Raw genomic sequence first — 26,314 nt, forward strand, 5'->3', positions numbered from 1 at the left:
ACAGTGGTTTTCCTTAAGACCTGCACTTTGAGTGAAAGGCATTCACTGTAAAACCCGCTGAACAGGTGGGGGATGGCGTTCAGTTAAGTGATGTACTAATCCATTAAGCAATCAATAATCCAAAACACATGTACGCCAAACAAAGTGTAATGATTTTAATACTTTAAAAACGTCTGAAGCAGTTATCTAACAGTGAAAGTTATCACAGTGATGGTAAGCCACTCTTCAACATTTATTATTACTGAGGCATTTATTGAAATATGGCATGAAATACATATTTCTAGTTTGATATTTTCAATATTGTAATAAGGGTTATCATTAAAAAAACTAACAAATCAAATTGTAAATATATTTTGCTAAATACACCACCCCTCAATTAGTTGCGGTTGTTGGGGTCTATCAAAAATCTGTGAATTCAGTAAATCCACAACCTATTGAAATTAAATGAAATTTGTGCAATTTAAGACTGATCAAAAAACATCAATCTGTGTAATGAAACTGAATGATGTGCTGAGGACAGCAGTAAATACACATTTAACCACTATAATATTGTATTAGACTAATAAAAAAATCAAGAAATAAAACATCATTGTATGAAATGTGAAACTGCTGATTTTACTTACAGCATCAAAACCTCAAAGTCTCACTGTCAAGATTACCAAAAGCAGTATCTATTCAAACCTTCAGCAGTATGAGCATATTCAATTTCTGTACATATTTTGTTAATATGTTGCTTGAAAAGTCAGCAAGAAAATGGATTTACAAGAAAACAAAAATGTTTTTTTACTCAATGACAGACGTTTTCTAGTTTAGAATGCCATCACAAAAGAAGCACAGAAGACACAGTTGTTACTATGTTAAATGGTCAAGACTTGATTCTGCCATCTCAGTTCTGCCACTTCTCTGCTAATTCAGTGCAGTTCTGAAGTGCCCCAGTGTGTCAGATTTCCTGCTTAATGTTTCATGCCTACCGAAATGAGAGTGCTAATTTGCTGACAATCACTTGAGTTGTTGAGGTTACTTGAATGTAACTGAAATTATGCACCGTTTCTAAATATAACCAAATGCCACTACATTTTTTTTCTTACAGTGGTTAACCTGTTTTGTGAGGCTGTATGGAGATGCCATTATTATGAAGCCTGTTAAGATGGCTTAATAATCATATCTGTGTGACACAAAGGAATGTATTCACTATGGGAAGAATGTTGTTGGAAAACATTTGTCAGAATTCAGTATTACTTTTTAAAAGCACGGTTTTAATTTAGCCAGACACATCTGAACAACCTTGACTCATACAGACAACATGGTTATGTGCTTGATTTACACTGAGGAAATATTTAATATAATCTAAAATTAAATTTTCACACTTCAATGTGTTGAGTGAAGCATATAAGCACACTGCCAACATAAAAAATACAGGTATGTTCGTTCTTTGAAAACATTCAACATTGCATTTTAACAGTTATAATGTTGGTTGTTTGTTGAAAGGAACATTTTTGGAGTCCAATATAAACTTTTTCAAGAACTTTGAAACACCCTTCTGTAACCCAAAACCTTACCCAAAATCACTTAATGGCAAAGGCTGAGCCAAGAAATATCCGATTATAGGAACAACCAGAAAACAAATAATTACACCTGGTGTCTCATTTAATTCCACAAACAGCAGGCGAGCAGGTGAGGGAGCTGTTCAATTAGTCCCACAACCTCTCCTGCCCTTCACAAAAATGCACACATTAAAAACACTAACCCCTCCCCCACCCCATCCCCCAACCACTACCCCCCAATTCTTTCGTCGGGAATCTAACCTGATGTCGTTTACTGCTGTCTCCTGCCTCTCCTCCCCCTCCATCTCTCATTCAATGAGTGCCGTAACAAAGAGGATTAGATCTGGTTAAAGCTGTCTGCCGGGTCCTGCTTACTGGCAACGTCACCGGCGGACCCAGAGGTGCCCTCTGTGCCCATCCCGGGCGTGGCTGCGGAGCGGTCACACCCCTGCCCCACAAGGGAGGTCTTAGCGTGAGGGCCCCGCCCTGTCACACCCATAACCGTGCCTACAGAGTGCCCCTCCCCTTTCAAGGCCTTTCTCTGGGTTTGCTGCAGAGGCCTCTGTGCTCTGGTCATGACCTAAGACTGTTTTCCATGAACTGCCAATCTTTACTCTCAAATGATGACGTTTAGAAACACGTCACTCATTCAGTGATGGGAGAAGAGAGGTGATTTGATGCAAAGAAATTTAAAAAAGAAGCAATAATCTCTCATTTGAGGAAGACTCAGGCTCAGTTCCAACATTTGAAGCCGCACTCCCAACAGTGACAGACTCTAATATATAACAACCCCGTTAACCATTTTTGTATCCAGATTATGCATTTAGCCACTCCCCACTGTGTTCTCATGCAATTAGATTAATCAATATGCCACTTTGGGTGGTAATGGAAGAAACTCCAACACTCCATAAAGGCTGCCAGTCCAGTGGCTTTTTGCATTATTCATGGGTAGCATATATACTGTCCAATTCTGTGGTTCTGCATTCCAATCTTAGGATGTGGATTCATTTGATAATCTTTCACTACAAACAAATGCTCATTGAGTGCAATCAGGATTACTGCTTAGAGTCTGAATGCCACCTCAACATTCCATATTGCCTTTATTACCTTTGTGTCTAGTCAGTATCTGGAGTCATGTACACCCTGCTGAGAGTGCTGTCCTGAATTGCTTTTGATGAGACCAAGTAATCTTGGGTTCCTGAGTTGCTTGGTTGCCTAGATGCTTGTCCCAAGTGCAGGCCAAGTCCTCTGGGTGTGTCAGCTTCCAGCAAAGACTAAGACCCCACGACAATATGGTTTCATTCCAGTAGTTCCAACAAAAGCACACATTCATAAATGGCCACATTACAGCTCTTCTAGAGCATGACTGACACAGCTTACAATGTTCACATGTTGTCCATTCATACAGCTGGATATTCACTAGGACAGTTCAGGTTAAAAATCTTGTCCAAGGGTACAACAGCAGTGAGCAACCACGGAATTGAACCAGCTGCATAGGGTCCCGAGTCCTCATCCATCAATCCCTGATTTTATTCTAGCTGGTTGCTGTGAACACTGTAAAAAATCTGTTCTGAAATGTGAAAATGCATTTTGGAGACATAAATTTTTCTTCCTAGTGGCAATTCCACTGGCAGTCCTCCAACCCCATTAAACAGGCAACCCTAAAGCACGAGCAATACTTCAAGACCAATGAACAGAAAAAAGACCAATAAACAGGCAGCCCGAATTTTCATGCTATGTTTTCAATATCTTGAGTGTCTTCCATCACCATCCAGCAACGCTCAAGTCAGAATGGAATCTGTATAATGAAGAAACTTGGGGAATTATCTAGTGCAGCGGTCCCCAACCTTTTTTGCAACACGGACCGGTTTCATATAGACAATATTTCCCGAACCGGCCGTCGGGGGGGTTGGAGAGTATCACAACACGACCGGAATATCGATTACGCCTATAAGTTTGGCCGCTTTTTCATAACATTTTAGTTTAAGTAGGTCTAACGTGATGATATTATTAAAAAACGTTAAGTGCATATTTCTCTCAATGACCATATATTAAAAACATTGCAACCCTAAGTGTTCCTTATGTCCAGTCTACTCCGTAAATTTCGTTTTTGTTGCCGTCATTCGCAGAGATAGGATAACGACTTTTTTATCATGTCAGCTAGCTAGCTAGTATAAAGTTGGCAACACAGCTCAAGCAGACCGTATAGTAAGTGACGAACTCGCGGCGCGCGCGTTACTCAAGTTCAAAATCTGTAAACTGTTGTGGGCGTGAGAGGTATTAGAGTGGTGCAAAAAGGACCAATAGACTGCACCAAGTTCAATGTAATTACTGCACGAATAGCCTGTAATTGTATATAATTATTATTTTAATATTACTTTATTTTACCGGTGGTTGGGGACCGCTGATCTAGTGAAGTTGTGAAAGAGGTGTGCGCATTTCAATGCAAGCCCCTGGTGCACCAATCATCAAAAGCCTAAGCTGCACCAGCTATGTCACGTCTGTGGACAGAGCGACCACCCAGCACACCCCAAAGTGTCCGGTCGCCCCATCATCATGCCCATGGCCCAGCCCGGAGGTCTCATTGCTAGCGGTGCTGACATGTCAGTTTCGCATCGGGGATCAGGGATTTGCTGTGTTTAGCGCCTGAGGACAACAGCACACGATGAGCAGAAAACACTAGCTTTGGTAAGAAGGCCTCTATGCAGCACCAATGCCAGGCGGCGCCAGCGATGAACGGCGGGTTGTGAGGAGTCCAGCACTGCTCACTCACAGGGGTACACTTCTTGAAAAGTTCAGCTAAACGGTAAGTACTGTTTTTAAGGCTTTTACTTTAAAGTTATGGTTAAAAGCATAGTGGAAAATGAAATGGGAGTCTGGAACTGTTTTAACCCACAGTGGCACAACATAACAATACTTAATGTGTACATGCTTTTTTAAAGCTGTAATATCTTTTTTTGTGGTAAATGTGTCATTGTCTAAAACTTCATGTGCTGCTATTTTTGGCCAGGTTCCCCTTAAAAAGAGATTTTTAATTCTCAGTGAGACCAACCTGATAAAATAAATGTTAAATAAAACAAAATAAAATAAAAAAGGCCTTGGTGCACTTTGCACTCTGAGACGAAAGGGATGTGCCACGCCAGCCCAAGGAAAACACGATGAGTCACAGCAGACAGCGCTCTATGGTTCAGTGCAGATGATAACCCCCTGTATTCTGGCTTGAGAGAAGTTTAGATCATTCATCATTCTTTTTTTTAAAATAAACCATACCATATACTGTACATTCCTTCTGTCAAGGACAAGCCTTAATCTCTGAAACTACATACTCTTGAACTTAACTGCTGTGCATGTAACGTTACAGTTAATTCATACATTTGTATTAGGGTGTGTTTTTGTATGTAAACATGCTAGTGGAGGATCACACACGTATCAATAACAGTTTATTTATTCAACCTCTTCTTCAATCAGGTTAATTGTCTTTTTGTGTGATGAATGCTAGAATATGTATGACTAGGTATTGGTTAACGAGCCTCACCTGTCTAATCAACTCAGTTGATCAATTAAAACTACAGATGTGACACCTGCTGGGAGTTTTTTCACCTGAGTAGTCTGAGGCTCTGGCAAGACTGGTTCTGGTTTGGTTTGTTGGATTTTCGAAATTAATTTTTGGTTTTGTAAATTGTCCCAAGCTGCTATTTTTATATGCAGCACATCAGAAATTCATTAACGCACGTCCCCCATGTCACTATGAATGCACCACTCCGACAAAACAGGATCTCTTAGGGATGGGCATGTTGAGGATTTGGAGCTCTCATGAGCAGTGAAAAATGTTGAGTATTCAAGGACAAAAAAATAATTCCATTTATAACCATGAAGGCCTAGCTACGGCAGCTGGGTAATCCAGACGTACGCCCCAACAGAGTAAGACTGCCTTCATCATCAAAATTACCATCATCATCAAAAGCTGCATAAATGGATTGAGACCATTTCCCTTTTTTAACTCAGCCAACTGTGCCAGGCAATCACCAAAATAGAGCTGTCAATGAGGGTGGAGTCAGATTTGGTAAAATGTAAACCTGTTACCTGTATGATGTGAATCAGTGGCAACTGCATAAGCTTCAGGTTCAGCCTGCTGACTGTATCCTAAAGATTGCGCCACATATGAACCAATACGAAAAGCTGAGGTCCCTGGCAGAATCCAAAACCTAACATTAATTTACACACTGTCCACGGACCCTCCCTAGACAATGCCCTGTCGATTCCAAAAACCCAAACCTGATCTGAAATTCGTCATGATCTTAAACAAGGCACAGAGTGAGTAATATAAGAAACATGTCTTTGGACCAACAAAACATGCTGCAGTTGACCCTTTCTATTGGGTACGTATTTAGCTGATATCTACTGATTTTCCTACTGTCTCCCAACCATCAACGATTTTCTGTATTCTATTATTGTTTTGGTCATTTGTTTTCAGAACTTCCTTCTAACAGGTCATTTCTGAATCAATTTCTTGGTGTCAATCCTGTTCTAAGAGTGTGTCGTGGCTTCAAAGGAGCCAACAGGATTCCAGCTCCTCTGGTTCAGTCTCACATCAACAATGCGGAAAAACAATAAGAGAGATCACACACAACCGAGTAGTCAATGAGATAAATCCAGCTGGCACACACCGCCCTTGTAATGTTGCTACAATGTTACAGCAACACTGCAAGAATGTTGTCTCTCAGCTATACAGGCTTCACAACCATGGCTGAACAGGAGGGCAAAGGAAGCCATGTTGGCATGATTTTGCCCCAAACATAAATAAATTCAGAAAACTGACCTCACATTTCAGAATCTCTCAATCCCCGATACCACACAGGTCTGCACAAAAAATGGAAAATTAAACTTCAAGTGGATCAAAATAGGAAGCACTAAGGAGAAGATAAATCCAAGGCCTTTGTGAGTACAATGACTGTGGTAGCTGCAGATACTGATGATGAGGCAGTGTGGCTCTCGGTGCTGTGGCTTGCGGTCCGTTGCCTGTGTGAGGGGCAGGAGCCCAGACCGGTCTGTGCGGAGGGGACTGTGACGGTCAGCATTCTGCGGGGGCTCTGTTCACACTTCCCCCTTTCCAACGTGTTTAGAACTCTCCTGTGCACCTCTCTTTACTGCTGCTACTTCTGAAAAATACTCAGTAACCAGAGAGACACTACAATTCTACAGTCAGAGTAGTCCTGTTTACTAGAGGAGCGATGAACTTTTGCTTTGCTACTACAGGCTACAACAGAAATTTTCAACAGTGATTTTCTTTGCCACTGCAAAAGTAGCCTACTTCACTAACTGCCAATAACTACAGTAATTTTGCTTTGCCTCTAGAGAGACAGTAGTAGAGTGACAGTAGTAGAGTGGCAGTACTAGTTTTGTTATGCCTCTAGAATAGCAGCAGTACAGTGACAGTACTAATTTTGCTTTGCCACTCGAGCAGCAGTAGGAGAGGGAGAGTAGAAGAGGGACAGTAGGAGAGGGACAGTACAAGAGCAGTGTTTCTCACAGGTCTGAAATATACTTGTGGAGGTAGCCGGCGGAAAGGGCCAACGTTACCTGCCGGCACAAAAATGGTCTACTACGTGTGACAAAAACAAATACGTGTGATCTTTAACACAATATTTTGATTTATCGAATATTTCTATTAATTACACATGTAATTATTGAGGTTTATGCATTTATTTATTGCCATTTCATGCTAAATGCTAACATTGGCTAAGTTACCTGTGGTGCTTTGCGTCTCTTCTTCCTCATGCCGCATTCTCTTAAAATATTTTTGAATACTCATATCTGCTGAGTAAATGCATGAAAAATTAGTAGTCTAACCTTAGCTAAAGTTAGTCTGTGTCTTTCTAACTGCGATAGCCCAAAGAGAAAACAAATTATAATCTTTCTTATATTTAGCCAGGACAACTTTTCTGCATGTTGCGCAATGGTCAAGTTACGTGTGCAGAATACACTCTTGAGTCTTGTAGCTACCAACGCAGCATAGTTGCCACTTTCTTTCATAGAATTCAAAGCTACTACCAAAGTCAGAGAACAATTATACAATAAGGAGAAAAGGAGTTGCTTTACATTTACATTTATTCATTTGGCAGACTTTTTTTATCCAAAGCGACTTACAAGTGAGGTACAATGCAGCACAAGTGAAAAACCATACAATATTAGAAGTGCTGCATGACAAAGTTCCAGAGGTTGGCCAGAAGAGGTACCAACTCGAAGGTAAAGCTAGCAAGTGCGTTAAGCCATTGCAACCAAACCAATACAACCAAACCCTTTACGTTTAAACCATTACAACCAAACCATTACACCAGATCAATACATTAAACTAGTACAGCCAAACCGTTATACCAAATCAATACATTAGACTGTGACAGCCAAACCATTACACGTTCTTTAATATAGTTTAGCTTTATCTGGTCTGTGCTTGTAAAATATCCACCGTGTCCGCGTCTTCTAACGTAAATAATAATAATAATAATAATAATATTACAGATGAGTCACTGGTGTGGAGCTCTTGAGCAAAGAACCTAACCTCATCTGCTGTGAAAATACAGCACATGAGATGGGTTACAGTCAAAGTGAGTCACCAATGACACCAGCAGATGCTATCTTCAGTAACCTGGGGAGGCAAGTCCTTTATTAAACCATCTGCTGTAAGTTAAAGGGCTCATCAGTTGATTGTTATCACAATCATGCAAAATTAAATACTTTGGAGGAAGTAAAATCTACACAGCAACAAACGCCAGTACACCATAAAGTACTAGTTATCTAAAGGTGACAACAGCCAGATTATCTCAGGACCACAAAGCAGAACAGGCGTCTCTATGAGGTGGCTTCTAATGGTCTATGTGGGCCCAGCTCCAAATCCAAGCCAGACCCAACCCACGTACTTTAATATCAGAACCGAAGAGGACGTTTTCATCTGCTACCCAATCTAACTGGTGGGGGTGCTCATGCACAAACACTAGTAATTATGATACTGGCTACTGGTAATAATAAAATGAATCCCTAATCACATTCAGCCACTTACATACATCAAAACTATTTTGCTGAACTTTTAGTAAAACACATCCTTTTCAGTAAAACACACTGTACTCTTTCCAAAGGTCAGTACAAAAAATGAATAAATAAGTATGTAAAGTTCAGCACTTAGCAAATGAACACAACACAGTCTGTCCTTGTTGGGACAGACAAACAGTCCTTTTCCGGCAAACTGAGGGCTCTTAGGTAAGGATAAATAAGTAAATCAATTGATTCTCAGTTCAAGTTTGATACATTTGGTTAGGGATGCATGATGATATCGGCACGACATCAGTATCGGCCGATAAAAACTTAAGAAGTTAATTATCAGCATCTGCAGATACACTGTATGGACAAAAGTATTCGGACGCCTGACCATTACATTGTAATGACATTGTATTCAAATACATATGCTTTAATATGGAGTTGGTCCCCCTTTTGCAACTATAACAGCTTCCACTCTTCTTGGAAGGCTTTCCACAAGATTTTGGAGTGTTTCTGTGGGAATTTGTGCCCATTCATTCTGTAGAGCATTTATGAGGTCAGGCACTGATGTTGGAGGAGAAGGCCTGGCTCGCAATCTCAGTCCAGTTCATCCCAAAGGTGCTCGATGGGGTTGAGGTCAGGGCTCTGCGTGGGCCAGTCAAATTATTCCACACCGAACTCATCAAACCATGTCTTTATAGTCCTTGCTTTGTGCACTGGGGCACAGTCATGTTGGAATGGAGAAGGGCCTTCCCCAAACTGTTGCCACAAAGTTGGAAGCATAGCATTGTCCAAAATGTCCTGATATGCTGAAGCATTAAGACTGCCATTTCCTTGGAGATAAGGGGCCTAGCCAAAACCCTGAAAAACAGGTGTGACCAAATACTTTTCTCCATATAGCGTTTGAATATTTCTGCCAATGTGCCTGGCTGATAAGGTGATGCGTTAACTATGCGCACGCGATGACGCTAAATGTTTATTATGAGCAGAGGTGGAAAACCCCGGCTTCAGAAAGTAAAAGTCCTGCCACGTATTTGTTCTACCTATGCACTACACCAGCTGAATTTAATTAGCACAACTCTTCAGCCGGGTAGAGGAGCTAATTAGTGAAATCACCTTGTTTAGTGAATGGCTAGAACAAATACATGGTAGGACTTTTACTTTCTGAAGCCGGGGTTTTCCACCTCTGATTATGAGCACCAGCAACAAGCTTCAACATGTCAGCTGTATGGAAGTATTTCGAAGTATCTGAAACAGATAACAAAATTGCTATTTGCAATGCTTGTAAAGCACCAGTGATGCGAGGAGGGGTAAAATATATAGCTAAGTTTCTCACTCTGGGAGGATGCTAGCTGTGTGCTGCTAAGCTTTTCTCTGCTTCTGGAGGGGGTGTGAGAAAAAATTTAAATAACGCGGCTCAGGAAGCAGAGATAGCATGGGAAATAAAACAAGACAACCCGCGATTGCCTAGTTCTTGCTTTAGGACTAATGCAACTAATGGAGAGATGAAAATTATTAGGACTCCAACAGAGGGCGTAATTTTTGTGTTTGTACACTTACACGACGACACTGGACAGAGAATAATGTTTTCTGTAACTTTATTGTGTCTCTGCTCTTTAAAAATAAATATCCTGGCTCCATAAGGAGAGAATGCCATGGGAAATAAGACAGACCATTTTTAAATTACGCAGCATGTGTGTATATATATATATATATATATATATATACACACACACACACACACACACACACACACTATATCGGTATCGGCATCGGCCATCGGCCAAAATGAATTTGAAAATATCGGCATATCGAATATGGGCAAAAATCCAACATCGTACATCCCTACATTTGGTTGCTCTAAAAATCTTATTTCCTTACTGTGTGTATAGGATATTCATACAAAATAAGACTTGCGTCCAGATTTTAGACAGTGATGCATACCAAACCTGACATCCAGACACGCTGAGCCTGACCCAACCCAAACCTGAATGCTTTGGCGCAATTAAAAGTCCAAACTGGCCCAAACCTGTTTTGTCTGGTTCTGTCAAGTTTGGGTTGGGTTGCTGTACTTAAGTGGCTAGATACCAGAGCATTCTCTCAGCATACAACTAGACCACTATTTACCACTTTCCAAGGCCTATATATTGCTGTCACCATATGCAACAACTATATTCAGATAACTGCCCTGAGGTGAAATCACAACACAGCTACAAAGGGCAAATCATCCCAAAATGGACCATTTGCTAGACCACTAACATTACCTCAAAGAGCAGACCAAATTGGACCATAGATCACCCAAAAATGGCTACAGACAATCTATTCTGTGACAGCCCTAAGTGAAGCGTCACCAATTATCCCCGCTGGATAAGCAGAGCGCTATCAAACTCAGGCATGGCAGTGCGCCAGGTCTATAAAGTGCAGACATACATTTGCAGTCTTTCAGTCGCTAACAATATAGCAATTTAAAAAAGATAAACCTTCAAAAGACGGGGCCTCATTCATGAACTGCTCATGATTCATTCAAGGCTGCTAGTATGCACTTTTTAGCCAAAAGTGTGCGATTTATAAAGAAGTAAACTGCATGAAAATGCCTCATTCATGAACTGCTCATAGTTCATTCTATACTGTGAGTCCCCACCTTTTCATCAAAAGTGTGTGATTTATGAAAGAGCAAACTGCATGAAAACAATGCAAAATGTATGCCCACTCCTTGTGGTTGAACAATGGCCCTGCAGGACAGACACTTTCAGTGAGCTCTGTTCTTGCCACTTCATGAACTCCACATTTTGATGATTGGCTAGTTTGGAATTTGAACAGAATTAGAATACTGCATTTTAAATTAGTTGCATTCTGTGTGTCAACAGAAAATGTGTTATGTGACTGTCTGTGAATACAGATATTCCAATACTAAATAACAAACACACAGGGGTTGGACTATTTGAAAAGCAGTGCTTTATCATTTTATCTCTAAAGAAACAAGCTCCTTTAAATGTTACTTAACTGTTTACTTAACTGTTTTATTTTAATCTTTTATAAATGTTGTACAAACTACATATAAGTGTTAATGCATTATGTACAACAAGAAACACAAGCATCAGCAGCTGCCTTTAAAATACACCAAAGGAATATTTTGGTGAGATTGGTGATGAGATCAGTAGACTCTACTACATTTAAAAGCAATTTGCAGCATCATACAATCTAAAGCAAATGTATTCCAGTCTGGCCTCTGAATAGAAGTGCATTAAACTGTAGAGGAGAAGCAAGAGTCGAGCATGTCATCTGTGGCCTGGTACTGTGGCTGTGAACACAGTACACCCTGTACTCTATGCAAGCAAGTTTAAGCCTCCAGCTTCAGGTCAAACCATTCCACTTCCAACTCTGAGAGTCATTCTGCTGGGGCCAAAATAAAAGCCTGCTTAAGCAGAGGTTGTAATATTTACCTGCATACTGCATCACCAGTACTATCAGACAAAGTGCTTCTTAGCTTATACTGTATATTAGACACTATTTTCATTTCTCTCTACAGTACAATATATATTGAAATAATATTTTAACAAATCAAAAATAGTACCTTTTCCATATTTACAATCATGTTTAAATGACTATGATATGTTATTGAAAATGATTACTTTTCAATTTACAACAAACCTTAAGTGTCATACATGTATCAGCGCCAGCTAAGAGCTTTAATACAACACTAAAATCATGGCTGCATGAAATATCTGAGAAGACACCAGGGTAGGCACAAAAATGGCAAAAAAAAATTATGACTCTCAAACAATATGAGTATGGTATTATATAAAATAAATAAATAAAATTATAAAAATAAAAATTATACTTATGTTGAAAATTCTGCATTAATAATACCTTTTCCAACTTTTAAAAAAATCTGTAAGTTGGTCCCATTTCACACAGAAAAACAAGGCAGTAAGGACATAAATGAATTGCATTCTCTGATAGAATATGGTACAGTATGTGTTAAGAATCTAGGGGGACGTTTGACACGTGACGTGATCTTGCTGACTGCAAAGACGAATTTTTCCTTGTAGATAATTCACTTGTGTGAACTACTGAGCTTGTCCAAAGTCCACTGTGCACATGAATACATAAACCAAACATATCTTCCATATTATGAAATCATTGTCTATGTGGATAAGCAGTAACATTACAAACTGTAAGTTTCTTAAAACCACATGGCCTTGTATTAACCTCTCAGCCATTTCCAAACCAAATACGTCTCCAAAATATGAGGTGACCTTTCCAAAAAGGTACAGACAAGCTCATATATACTTGTTTATTTAAGGAATAACCCAATATCAGCTATTTCCTAGGAAAAGTATTACCAGAGAGAAGAAATCTATGGAAATGTGCTTTCATGGCAAGTGAACCTGGCATGATGTGACGAACCTTCGGGGACTTTTTTAAAATAAAAAAATAAAAGAGGAATTAATTGCACCTGGAGAACTGCACGCTATTTTTTAATTAACTACAAAAGTTAACATGTTAACACTGACAGCCCTAATTTGCACCCTGGAACCAGCAAACCAAACCCCTGCCAAGTTGAAGGCTAACAGCACAATTAGCAAATGTAGAATGATACTCTGAAGGAGCTGAGGTACAAAACATTGGCCTCAGCATAACCCCACCACAGCAGAAGAGGAGCAGTGTATTCTGGGTCTTTCGTATGAGTGTCGGATAGATGGGAAGTTTGCTTATAATATCACAAAACAATTTCAGACCTGCTCTGTGTCTCCCCCTTGAGGTCTTCAGTAAAGCCAAGCAGCCTCGATAGAAACAGTGATTACCCTGACTACAGCGTTTGTTTTATTAGCAGATTTTGACCATTAATGACCTTGTGTGAATGCTCAATACACCACTCAATGACCACCACTCAATGATTCCATTCCTATGAACTCAACAGCGCCCCCACGATTAAATCTGAGTATAGCATCTTACATTTTGTGCTCGGAGCCATATGAAATTTTAAGGTCAGATATTCACCCTTTCAAATTATGATTGGTTTGTAAATTCTAAAACAATATAAAACATGAGGAACTATTAGTAAGAACTGCTGTGTGAGCAATGCACCTACTTAAATGTATTATTTGTCCCATACATTTAATTTTTTATATATGTATTCAGAAAAATGTAGTAGGCCTATATTATTTTTACACACTATTACATATTCTGCTCTATGAATTTTAAATTTAAGGTCAGGTACGAATAAAAAAAATGTTTATTTATGCAACATAAATGGCTATTTTGTATTCTTAATAACAAGCCCAAGGGTAATCCCAGGGTAAATGTTGAAAAGTGTTGAAATACCTACAACACAGCCAGGAAGACACCTGGCTAAGAAGTTACCATGTTCGATTAAGCAGGGCTTGCTCTAGATATGTGGTTAGATACCATCGTCTTGGTTTGACGAATAACGGTCGTGGTACAGTACAATCACACATCGGTTTGATGTTTTTCTTCCTCACCACATCGGTGAAAGTGATGTGGAGTAAACGGAATATCCTTGCAAACGACAGAGCGAAATATGTTTGTTCTTTCTTACTACGTGAGGTTATAATCTCACACTCTCCGAAATCCTCGGAAAATACAGAATTTAAACTACTTCATAACTTAGTTTCCCTTGAAATGCTCTCAGACCCGCAGATACAGATAGACGTTAGCCCTTTATTTGATAAATAGGAAGCAAAAGCAATCATGGACTCTAAATGTGTTAACAACCAAGTGAAATTATCCGTACCTACATTAGACTATTGATAAACACTTTCTTTTCAGTTCATAAAACAATGTCCTGTAAATCAGACCACTATCACTTCGGCCGCCATTCCAACTTAATTATAGCCTACTAAATCTTACAGCCCCTTCACCTGTAATATTTCGCTGGCAAAAAAGCAAGTCGCCCATACCACGTATCTTATGTCACATCTTTCCGCATGTTTGGAAGCTAATTAGACTTGCTGTCAAAATAATTTAAAAGTCACAGCTATCTAACTAGCCAGCTGGCTCCTTGTTGCAATCTTATAGATAAGATAATTACACTGAATTGCGTACTCAGTTAGGACAAGCGCGATACACCGTACTATTACGCGCAATCATGCGACCACATTGTCAGATTTTCATGATTGAAAAGCAATTTTAGCAACTGCTGCAATCTAACTTGTTCTAGCAACATCTGAACGAGTTTCATTCAATGTGTAGAATACGTGTTAACAAGCAAGTTAACAAATACATAACTTTTAACCCCAAAATTTTAACCCTAAACAACGTCAAGTGAGCCAAATAACTAGCCGGTTTTCTATTTTACAATTCTGAATCCGTTTAAGAGTCTAGTCTTTTTTTGTTTTTCCTTCAGTTTAGTGGTCTCTCCATCAAGAATCCTGAGCACCATAAGAAAGCACATTCCAGCATATGATCCAAAGGATCCAATAAATATTGTAACAGTGTGACCTACTGCACCTATTCAGCTAACCAGCGACAGCACACACAACTGTACATTGACGCTCTAACGCTCCTATTCTGGCTATCTGTGCAGACGTCTGTTTGCGATGGCTGCATTGAGGTCGCTAGCTTGCTGGCTAACTTGTTGTGATGCGTAAGCCGAGACAAAGCGTGGAGGCTAACTAGCCTATACTACCTTACACCACTCAGCATGGCCACATCGGGGTAGGTAGCTAATGGTTAGGCTAGGTACACCAGCCTCCTAGTGAACTGCACAGATATGCAGGCGAGCTGTCTTCAATTAACTTATTTCTCACATTCTCAAAGATCCGACGTACAACGCTGTTCAAACAACCATGTGTTGACAATGGTTATATGCAGAGTCGCAAGCTATCTTTGGATTTGAGCAATCCGAAGGCTTACCTTTTTGGGTAGCTAGTTTGCTAGCTCGCCAAAACGCTACCGACCCTTCGTTCTTGTGGATGTATCTGGTAGCTGGCTAGGCTGCCAGCTAACCAGCTAGTGAGGGCTATTTGGAGATACAAAAAGGGAAAAGATCTTCAATTGCTACGTCTCGCACAGTATTCTTATTTTTTTTTTTTAAATCGCACAAATGAACAAAATATAAAAACTGAAGGCAGGGGCGCCTTAATGTTAATTCCTTATCCTCGTGTGCCTCTTTTTCACACGACTAGTGCAGCATCGCATGTTACGAAACATTTAGCTATAGCTAGCAAACTAGCTGTCTAGCCCTATAAAAGAAATAGCGACTGGCTTGCAAAGCCAAGATACACTGACTTGGATTCCGTTATATTTCAGTTGCTGTAGAAAGCGATTGTTGCATCCCTGCTCCAGGTGCTGTCTTGCGCGGTTCGCCCCTCTCTCCTGTTCAACTAAGAAGAACCAATGAATGACAGAAAAAAACCCGCTGTCTCAAAATGCGCGTCAACGCGTACTGGTAGCCCAGCTACTGCGGATTAGACGGCTACTGGGGGTCTCCCTTGTGAGGATGATGTTACATGCAGTCCGCGATTCTTAATAATTCCCTTTCCGTTCGAATGCCACTTCTATCTCAAAGCACCATTTTAAAACCCTCTGTGTTCCTCGTCAAAACATCTGTCTCAGTGTTATTTTTTTAAACTCTTTAAACGATGTATTCATGTGGCGGATGGATATTCTCGGGAAAGGAGTGTATGTTGGGGTGAAGTGAGCGTCGAGTGTGATATATCACATTCCTTCTCTGTGACAGGTATCATAATGATATTTTAATAAGTTTCCCTGTTTCAGACCCATTATAACAGCCATGTAATGTATTAAAATGAATTGACAATGTCAATCCAAACCCTAGGTAAGGTACAACCTACAATGAAAGCTAATAAGAAATGTAGTGCCCTTTCTGTGTTTTTGCATGACTAAATTAAAATGTTTTTACTCAAAATCAATCATGCATAAAGCAGTCATGAATTATTTTATAATTTTGTGAAACATAATGTCCTTAAATGTAAATCAACATCTACTTTCCATTGTCTGGAAGTTAATAGAAGCTGCTGGAACTGTCCTGAAGCTTCTAAAACTCTATCATAAAATACTTTTTTCTGAGATTCAAAAATATCACAAATTTGGTAAACTGATTGGAATCTCACAGGTATATTTGGTGCCAAAAAGACAAAGCACCTTTTGAGAGGAAAAACTTCTGAAGCATGAAGGCAAACCTTTCTTGCTTTGGGGATAATTTACATTGTATCTGCCTGGTCCCCTTATGAGAGCTGAACAAAAGATGAACTTAGGGGTACACCAGGACATTTTGTCTTAAATCCTCATTCCCTCCATCAAGAAGAAAGCAGATTCTAGTATGATTATGATCCAAGGGATTCGAATCTACAAAGATTAAATCTTGAGGAACACTGTTTGGGACTGGCCTCTCCAGTGTTCAGTCTAGTAGAGCAAGAGAACACCTGTGGTTAAAACATAAGAAAAGGGGCAGTAGTTAAAACCAAGAAAGAGCTGGAAATGTTCTGACAGGAGGAGTGCTTGAAAAGTGCAACAACTTTATAAATCTTGAACCTAATTCAAGTACACAGGAAGTGTCCTCTCAGTGTCATGAGAGGGAAAGGAAGGTTCTCCTTTGAACATCTTTGTGTAAGCCTTGCACATGTATGGTCTCTTTAACCGTTTGTTAAAAGAGGTCATGGTTCCATTCCTCCATTTTTGAGCTGTGCATGCTTTGAAAACAACAAAAAATTATTTGCACACCTGAAAAGGTTGCTTGCTGGCCATCACTGACCAAATAACTTGTCCACACACCACAGCTTTTCTGTTTCATTTATAAATTCCTAACATTTTTGTCTTGTGACCTTTGTCTGGGTATGCTTTTTGACTTGAGCACTCCATTTTGAAAAAGATTCACCCCAAGAAAAAGATGACAGACCAATCTGCTCAGTCAGGCTTTTGGCCTATAAATAAACTGAGCTTTGAAGCCCAAATGTCACCAGTTTGAATCTGGGCTATGTCATTAACTAACAATTACAGGGAGTCTGTAGTTCTGTCAGGGCAGATTGGGTTCCTCAACTCACCACTAATTAGTCCCACCCAGTAACTTGTCAGGCACCTCATTAGTTAACTAAGCTGACATCAATGAGAGATAGTGAGAGATGGTGAGAGATGTGGCAATCCAATGTTTGTACTGGTCCCCCAGTGGTGGACTGTACCTCCCACGGGGGTCAGAACAGCGGAATCACTGGCCATGTTCAGATGCAGACTGAAGGCCCACCTCTTCAGACTGCATCTCCATTCTACCTCCATCCCTACCCCCTAACACCTGTTACTTGTATTACTTACATGAAGCATGGCAATGTGTTTTTGATTCCGTGATCTAGTGACTGTGATGTATGGTAGTGTGTGTCCTTGGCCTCCCTTAGTTTCTAGGCTGTCTAGTCAGGTTAGTACAAGGTAACTTGTGTTAGGGATTGAACAGTGTTATGCTAGTACTGTTAGCCTGGTCTGACACTGTTGCTCAGTCAACTTGAATGGATATACTTCTGTACTTTTGTGCTGGGATTCAGTCTGGATAAGAGTGTCTGCTAAATGTATTTAATGTAATGTAATCCTCCAGTCGGTGTTGCATCTCCTGCGGTGCACTGTGAGATATTTCATGTGTACATTAACTGTTGGCCAACCTTCTTGGCAGTTGGACCCAGTCAGGTCCTGATTGTGGTGTCCTGGATTTAGAGAGGGATATGTGTGTTTGAACAGTGCAGTGTTCAAACTCTTGAGTGTCTGTTGTTGATGAACAGACCAGCTAAGGGTGATCAAAATCCCGTCCATGTGCAGTTTGTGTAGGGATCATACACCAGAGCCATCATCCTTGGTGGCATACTGGTCTTTGAAAAAGTGAATATTACAGCCAAAATATGCAACATAGTGAGGATTTTTCTTATCTGTGGCATGACACCATGTCAATCACTGGAGGACACAGAGTTTGTTTCTCTGTCAGATTCATGACTAGTAGAAGCAACAGCCAGGGTTCACAGATCAATGATTTTGTAATGTAACCTGATGCCTGAACAGACAGACAGGCAGGATCAAACAGGCTGTATCCACACCTCTGACCACTTTCTATAACAAGATGCCTATCACCTACAGGGTGGTCCAAACCACTCTCCCCTGAACCCCCTCCCCCATCTTCTCTCTTAACACAGCATTCCATGACCTCCACCAAACAAAATAGGACGTCCCACCTGGTGTCATCTGACCCCGCCCGTGTCCGAGCATAACCCCCTCACCCGTCTGTGCCAAGGCCCTCTTTTTAAAAACCGGAGCCCATTCCGAATCCAGGGGGACAAAGGGAAAGAGCTGAGTGTGGGACATTGGGGCAGCCCTGGCCCTCACTGTGCTTACACAAACCCCCTTTCTGCACGCTGCAGCAGTTTAGGATAAACCCCCGTTCAGTCCAGACGCGCACCCCCTCCCACACAGGACAGAGCCGTGGTCAGAGGATGGGGTGAGGGGCTCCTGGGTGCTCAGTCATGTCGGGGTGAGGGTGGGTTTAGATGCCAAAATTCCATTGCGGTTACACTCTTCCTGTTTTCCGCTGCAAGCTGTTGATGGGCATGTTCTGGCTGTCAGGTTTTGAAAACACAGGCAGCCATCAGGAATGACACTCAGTCCAAATCTCTGGCTGTCCCTGCCCTCAAAAAAGCAGTTACTTGCTTTGTAGTATATAAATTCAATTTATAGCCTTGTTTGGTTTTTCTTGCTTTTAACATACCTGTGTGCTGTTGTGTCTGTGGTCTGTGTTCTACAGTAGACCCTTTCTAAGGCAACACATGTTCACACATGCACTGAGCTCCAGAGGAGTGATTTAACAACTGCAGAATACCTGCAGCATCACTATAGGCCCGCCAAAATCCTCAGCAGCTTCCCCACACCTGACTCTCTCTCCATGTCCTTCCACAGAACACCACAATTAACCAGTGAACCCCAGAAACAGCATCCATAAGCCTCAGGCTTCAAAGCCTGAGGAAACACCTGCACGGTTTACATGAGCACATATGTCAGGGCCACATAGTCTGTGTTATCATGCACCCGGAGACATGACCATATTTGCTGCATCTTTTGTTGTTTATTCCCAGTTGACAGTGAAAGAAAACTGCCATTGCATAGACAGCAGAAGTTTTTTGCTGTATTCACTTAAAACAGGAGAGGGACTATTTTCAGTCTGTTGCGTAACTCTATCGGGACAATGATTCCAGAGAGATGACATGAAACAGAGGGAAAATACTGCACTGTGCAAACGGCCCCAAGCGTCAATACAACACCATTAGCTAATTTGCTTCAAAACCTGTGTCGGCAGGGAACACTTTTTGATAGATGACAATGCACCAATGTGAATATTAACTTTTTTTTTTTACATTTTTTATTACATTACAGTTCCAATTGCAATGTACACATCAGATTGTTTCATTACATAAACGACTGTTGCAGAAAACCTCTCAAAGTACTATGTTTAATTTTGATTTATCAGATGTTAAATGTCCAATAAAGTTTAGCTGTGCGTTTGGATGGTACTACTGCAACTTAAGTTAGAGACGAATGTTTCCTGTCTTTTATGACAGGTGCTATATGAACAAAGTTTTTAATTATTATTACTATTCTGTAAACTCTGCCAGCGTGCAGTTGCCATGTTCAGGGTAGTTGGTGCGGATGAAGGCTTAGAGGTGGCACAGGCCGCCATGTTGGTGTTGCGTTGGTGCCAGTGCAAGTGGTGACCCTTCAGTATTTGGTGGTGAAAGAGTTGAACTCCAGGGCAGGGATGTCTTTCTCATTGGTGAAAGTAGCCCTGTCAATACGGGACATTGGGCTGCCAGTGGTTCTCAGCCAAGTCTTCCTATGGAGAGAGGAACAGTGAAAGAGAGAGAACGTTTTAAGATTATCTGTATTAATTGTTTTCTTCTTCAACTTCTTCTTATTGTAAAGATTATTACTAATCCTGGTTTATTTACCATTCATAGTTTTAATGTAATGTAGTTAAAATGTAAATACTGTAAGTGTCTTAAATATTAATTGGTTTGGCAACACTGTGAACTGAATAGTCCTGAAAAGCATATTTTGAATTGAATTGAATGAAAGAGAAGGGAGGAGATATAGAGAGGAAAACTTCAGAGAGAAAGGCAGTGATATAAACTAAAGTTCATTTCACTGGACTCCATACTGTATGTGATTTATTAACAGATACACCAGTAGGAGCATCTGTCCTTCTGGAAGGGTAAGGAGTCCTTTCTCCTCTCTCCCCTGGTGACCAGGGAACGAGTTCTCCATAAAATGAGTAAAAAAATTTGCAGCGCTGTCCAACGCCCAACGGACAGGAAAATCTCGACTGATGAATCAAATCAATGCACACATTCCCCGCCAGCACGGGATCCTCTGTTCTTCTGGGAGGTGGAGAGCATCCTGTGCCACATTGGTCCCAGTACCCGATGAGTTACTCCTCCCTCACCAGTGACCTACTAAAAGATATTTATATTTATCTTTCACTCTCTAGGATGTCCTATTTCTGGCCTCTCTCCCCCTACCCTTTTTTTGGGTCTGTTGGCTATCTGAAGGTTGCCTGGCCTGCTCTAGTTCTGAACTTCAGAAGAAGTGTGTGGAAAGCAAATGGGTGGTGAGAGGGTGTCATCGAAATTTACAGGCTCCTCAAAGACCAATCAGAGTGCAAGGGGGAGAGGGGCATGCACGTGTGCGAGTCCTGGGGGCTAGGGTGGTGGTTTGGGATTCTGAGAAAAGTATGCTGAAAAATGTGCCACTTTCTCTCCTGCACCACCCCTCCCAGACCTCTGCCCATCATCCCAGCCACTCTGTTGCTCAGGGTCTTCAGTCGAAGGAATTGGGAAGCTCAGGCGCGCTAAGGATTATGGGTAAGACTCACACAGTGCACCACGTACAAGCCATGATTTGTGCTACCTACCTACCTTGGCATAAATTTTTGGTTTAAAAAATGTCACTTGTGGGTCATTGAATTTGCCAAACTCTGTCAGTATAATCTGGGGACTGCACAATGTAATTTACTGATGCTCTGCTTTGATGGAGAAGAAAAGTGTTTCAGTATTCATTTTAACTTTCACTACTGTTTCTCACCTTTTAACTTCACCTTGCATGCTGCTGCAATGTGAAAACAGTATTTGGACTACAACAAAGTGGTATAAAGGTATACCGAAAATCACACCAAATACCATCACATGGAATCTTTTGCTTAGTAAAAGCTCCTCTCCAGACCTGCATATCCATTTTATACAGCTAGATATTTACTGAGGCAATCTTTCTTATGAGCATAGCTTGAGGGTGCAAGAGCTGTGCCCCACCATGGAACTGAGACAGCAACCTTTGGGTTGCACCATGGGATCTGGTGAGTCTCTCATAAGTGCCCTTCCATTTTCCATCATCATTGTAAGAAGGACACCTCACTGCTGCCTTACACAATTAGCTGCATCTCACAAACCTAAAATAGCTAAACTAAGACAGCTTTGTGAATTAACATTCAATCTTGACGTGAGCTAAGAGCTGATTGGGGTTCCACGGCACACCCCTGTTACTAAATTCGATCTTGTCCCTTGTGGTTTCCAGGCAGCGTCAGTAACAGTTCAAACAGAAAGCGGAGTCCTAGTTTCAGCGCAGTGACACAGTTGGGATCTCCATCTCCACACTGCTACAATAAACCAGGTCACAGGAGAAACTGAGGGTTCTGGGATAGAGCAAATAAGTGCTAACAATGCGGTACTTGTTATTTTCACATCTGGATGTCCATAAAATGTGTTAATACTGTATGGACATTCAATGATGAACACTCACTTAGGCTGTGACATAGTGCATAACTCAGAGATTAGGCATATCTGTAAGACGAAATAGACTTCATAGTACAGTATATCAAAATATCAGGTGTGATTCAGATTAAAAGCAAGACAAGGAAGAGCCACTACTGAGGGTGTGTGAAGTAAAAAGTTTCATTAAAAAAAATTGAAATTTCACTGGTGTGCTGTTTCATGGATCCCCTTGTTGCTGTCTTGGCTGTCTTATTGCTATCTAGTGGTAGAACAGGGGTACTGTCACTGTTCTGAGGAAGACACTTGCATGATCAATGAGTTAGCAGGAGACATGTTTCTACGGCTGCATAGTCACTTACAGCCAAAACCTACTATATTAATAGTAATTATAATAATGATTGTAATATTAACTGCAATAATAATAATAAGTGTACGTGCAGTACCAGTAGAGTAGTTGTTCTGTGTGATTGCTGTATTAATAGCCTGCGTGTCAAAGCCTTGCTCCATACCCCCAGCACCCCAGAGAGGGATCTGTGCACCCCCTAATTAACAAACTTGAAAAATTATGTCTTAGTGAGGCACCAGACCTGTGAGGAAAGCCGCATTTAAAGGATGGGTCTCTCCTAAATGTGAATGTAAGAACAGGTCAATCCTTCTGACGTTAATAGGAATGCTGATAGAGGACAAAAAGAAGTGCATGCATCAGTAGACTGAGTGCTGATGGACAGCCCTGCAGGGCTACATGTGATTGGCTAGGATGAGTCATGAGTTATTTGGGGAGCCTGAGGGCACAGTCTTCCTCACTGAAAACTTTGGAACAGGCCTCTTGGTGTGGAGCTGTCTCAGTGTGGAGATGCTTCACTGTGGAGCTGCTCCGGCGTGGTTCTGTCCCAGTGTGATTCTGCCTCGGTGAGGTTGTGTCTCATTGTGATTCCACCTCAGTGTCATTCTCACTTGGTGTGGTACTGCCTCAGTGTGGAGCTGTCTCAGCGTGGTACTGTCTCAGTGTGGGGCTGTCTCAGTGTGGGACTGTCTCAGTGTGGGACTGCCTCAGTGTGGGGCTGGCTCAGTGTGGGACTGCCTCAGTGTGGTACTGTCTCAGTGTGGGGCTGCCTCAGTGTGGGACTGCCTCAGTGTGGGGCTGTCTCAAGTGTGGGGCTGTCTCAGTGTGGGGCTGCCTCAGTGTGGGACTGCCTCAGTGTGGGGCTGGCTCAGTGTGGGACTGCCTCAGTGTGGGGCTGTCTCAGTGTGGTACTGTCTCAGTGTGGGGCTGCCTCAGTGTGGGACTGCCTCAGTGTGGGGCTGGCTCAGTGTGGGACTGCCTCAGTGTGGGGCTGGCTCAGTGTGGGACTGTCTCAGTGTGGGACTGCCTCAGTGTGGGGCTGGTTCAGTGTGGGGCTGGCTCACTGTGGGGCTGTCTCAGTGTGGGACTGTCTCAGTGTGGGACTGCCTCAGTGTGGGGCTGGCTCAAGTGTGGGACTGTCTCAGTGTGGGACTGTTTCAGTGTGGGACTGTTTCAGTGTGGGGCTGGTTCAGTGTGGGGCTGTCTCAGTGTGGGGCTGGTTCAGTGTAGGGCTGGTTCAGTGTGGGGCTGTCTCAGTGTGGTACTGTCTCAGTGTGGGACTGCCTCAGTGTGGGACTGTCTCAGTGTGGTACTGTCTCAGTGTGGTACTGTCTGAGTGTGGGACTGCCTCAGTGTGGGGCTGGCTCAGTGTGGGACTGCCTCAGTGTGGGACTGCCTCAGTGTGGTACTGTCTCAGTGTGGGACTGCCTCAGTGTGGGACTGTCTCAGTGTGGTACTGTCTCAGTGTGGTACTGTCTCAGAGTGGGACTGCCTCAGTGTGGGGCTGGCTCAGTGTGGGACTGCCTCAGTGTGGGGCTGCCTCAGTGTGGGGCTGGCTCAGTGTGGGGCTGGCTCAGTGTGGGGCTGGCTCAGTGTGGTACTGTCTGAGTGTGGGACTGCCTCAGTGTGGGACTGCCTCAGTGTGGAGCTGGCTCAGTGTGGGACTGCCTCAGTGTGGGGCTGTCTTAGTGTGGGGCTCCCTTGTTGTGGTACTGCATGCCCAGTGGTGACACGGTAGCTGCCCACCAACGTCAGTGGGGGCTCAGGAGGGGAGCTGCATTGGCTGGGCACCAGAATCCTGCATGGATCTTAAATAAACCATGTACACGGGGCCCATCTCACAAAGCTTTTCTGGGCCAGTTCTTGCATTAGTCCTATAACATGGACCTGTCCAGGGGCATCCCAAGACTGGGGCTAATCATGCCTTGTGAAACCACTGTATGAAGCAGCATTGTACTGTGAAACGAAAAGAGATCATTTGGATCATAGGCACTGCTGAAAATAAATAAATGTATAATAATGAAGTAATGAGGCCCCTGAACTGTGATTGAGTCGCTTAATATTGCAATGACCTACTGGGTTTAAGTGTAAGTCAGTGAAACATACTAATTTTTCATATACTGATTTCACAAGCCCTAGAAATGGGCACTTGTGTTACTCCAGTGTGACACATCACACTGCAGACTTCAGATGCTACTAAACCCAGCAAGTCTGCACAAACTCAACTCAAACTCCACTGTGGCATTTTTTGAGTTATAGCCCCCTCTAGTGGATAAGTGCATTGATGCAGTCCTTGTCATGTATCAATACAGCAGCCAGTAGTCACAATTTTGTACGCTACAGTATATGTGCAGAGCACATAGTATATCAAGTAACATATTCACAAAAATTCCATAAAGTTTATGTTGCTGACATGTATAAGTCTGTGTTGATTTAAATTCATAAGAAATTAACCTAAGGTGTTTTGCTGCAAACCACCTGCACAGCAAGCTAGCCTGAGGAGGGCTGTTAGCTAATTCACAGCTCTGCTGCTCCTTTTCCAGACAGAGCAGCTGAAAACAAGAGTCTCACATCTTTTCCACAGTGTCCTTTGGCCCCTGGACCTGGCCCTCCACGGTGCCCCGATTCGTGTTCCGCACCCAGCCCACCAGCTTCAGTTGATTTCCCTCTTTCTCTGTGTGCTGACGGAGAGAGGGACAGAGGGAGTGAAAGAAGGCCAGGGAAGAGCGTGCGTGTGTTGTGTATTTTATAACGATTTATAACAGAATCTTGCAATACTGATAAAATCTCTCGCTCTCTGTCACTCTCAGAACACTGACGCAGGCATCAGTATTGAAGCGAAGACACGTACCATACGGAAGAATACACCTGCAACGAAGAAAAAAAAAACACGTGGTACAGTAAATAATGTCACTGACATGACGTCAGATCAAATAAAAAAGTATTTTTATAATATTATTACAATTTTATGCACAAACTCTAAATATACAAGATATCACAGATAAAATGCTAATGTCTTAGTGTCTAAAATGTTAAAATCTAGAATAAAATATTACAATGAAACGTTTATATTCCATTACCACTCCGCAGGAACATAACCATGAAAATTAATGAACAGAATTATGCTTGCACAATAATTCCCTCGCTTCTTTGAACAGCAATTGTGTTTTTTAAATATAGCACACATTTAGCTAACGACACACCGAGATATATTGCGTTACGTCGTACCTTGTACGTGTCCGTACACTTCGTAGTCCACGGAAACCAGTCCCGACATAGCCAGTAAATGATGAAAATGATTCCTGCTCTACTGTGTAAATCTGCAAAATGCAGTGTGATGCACCTAGCGACCGGTGGAGGCAGCTGTAATACTATGCTTTCCAGTGTAACAATTCAGCGTTGCGTGTGAGGCGGCCTGTGCACCTGCGTTATTTCCCTTGAAGCTAAGAAACCTTTGAGCCACAATGGCGGCCAGCTCGCACTGAGCCATGGATTCCGGGGTGGCGCCTTAAATAGGAACCAATCACAATAAAGAAGTAGCGTTCGACCCCCACGAAACACCACCAGACGGGAGTTATATTTAAACCAACGAATGTCATCTGAGGTTGAGAAAGCCGGATGTT

The 26,314-nt window shown here is 41.9% G+C and overlaps 2 protein-coding genes across 2 annotated transcripts in view; both read right to left on the reverse strand.

Annotated features, from left to right (window-relative positions):
• Positions 1 to 15,820, reverse strand: part of LOC118790620 (spectrin beta chain, non-erythrocytic 1-like) — an 89,914-nt gene extending 74,094 nt beyond the window's left edge. The window contains exon 1 of the mRNA XM_036547594.1: positions 15,456 to 15,820. The gene's annotated coding sequence lies outside the window, so the exon portion shown is untranslated. The remainder of the gene's footprint in view (positions 1 to 15,455) is intronic.
• A 3,824-nt stretch (positions 15,821 to 19,644) lies between these two features.
• Positions 19,645 to 26,138, reverse strand: LOC118791042 (acylphosphatase-2-like). Its single transcript, XM_036548261.1, has 4 exons — positions 25,920 to 26,138; positions 25,543 to 25,559; positions 25,263 to 25,372; positions 19,645 to 20,418 (listed from the first exon to the last, which is right to left on the reverse strand). Exons 1-4 carry the CDS (start codon positions 25,966 to 25,968, stop codon positions 20,304 to 20,306), a joined length of 291 nt encoding a protein of 96 aa, XP_036404154.1. The 5' UTR covers positions 25,969 to 26,138; the 3' UTR covers positions 19,645 to 20,303.
• Between the last annotated feature and the right edge of the window lie 176 nt (positions 26,139 to 26,314).

The sequence above is a fragment of the Megalops cyprinoides genome, chromosome 16 (genome assembly GCF_013368585.1).
Source record: "Megalops cyprinoides isolate fMegCyp1 chromosome 16, fMegCyp1.pri, whole genome shotgun sequence".
NCBI lineage: Eukaryota > Metazoa > Chordata > Actinopteri > Elopiformes > Megalopidae > Megalops > Megalops cyprinoides.

What these genes read in the sequence shown, in the direction of transcription:
- LOC118791042 (XM_036548261.1), bottom strand. Translation starts at nt 25,968, where the DNA reads ATGTCGGGACTGGTTTCCGTGGACTACGAAGTGTACGGACACGTACAA. An exon ending in AAGGACACTGTGGAAAAGAT is followed by an intron (nt 20,419 to 25,262) that starts GTGAGACTCTTG and finishes CTCTCTCCATAG; the next exon opens with GAAGACTTGGCTGAGAACCA.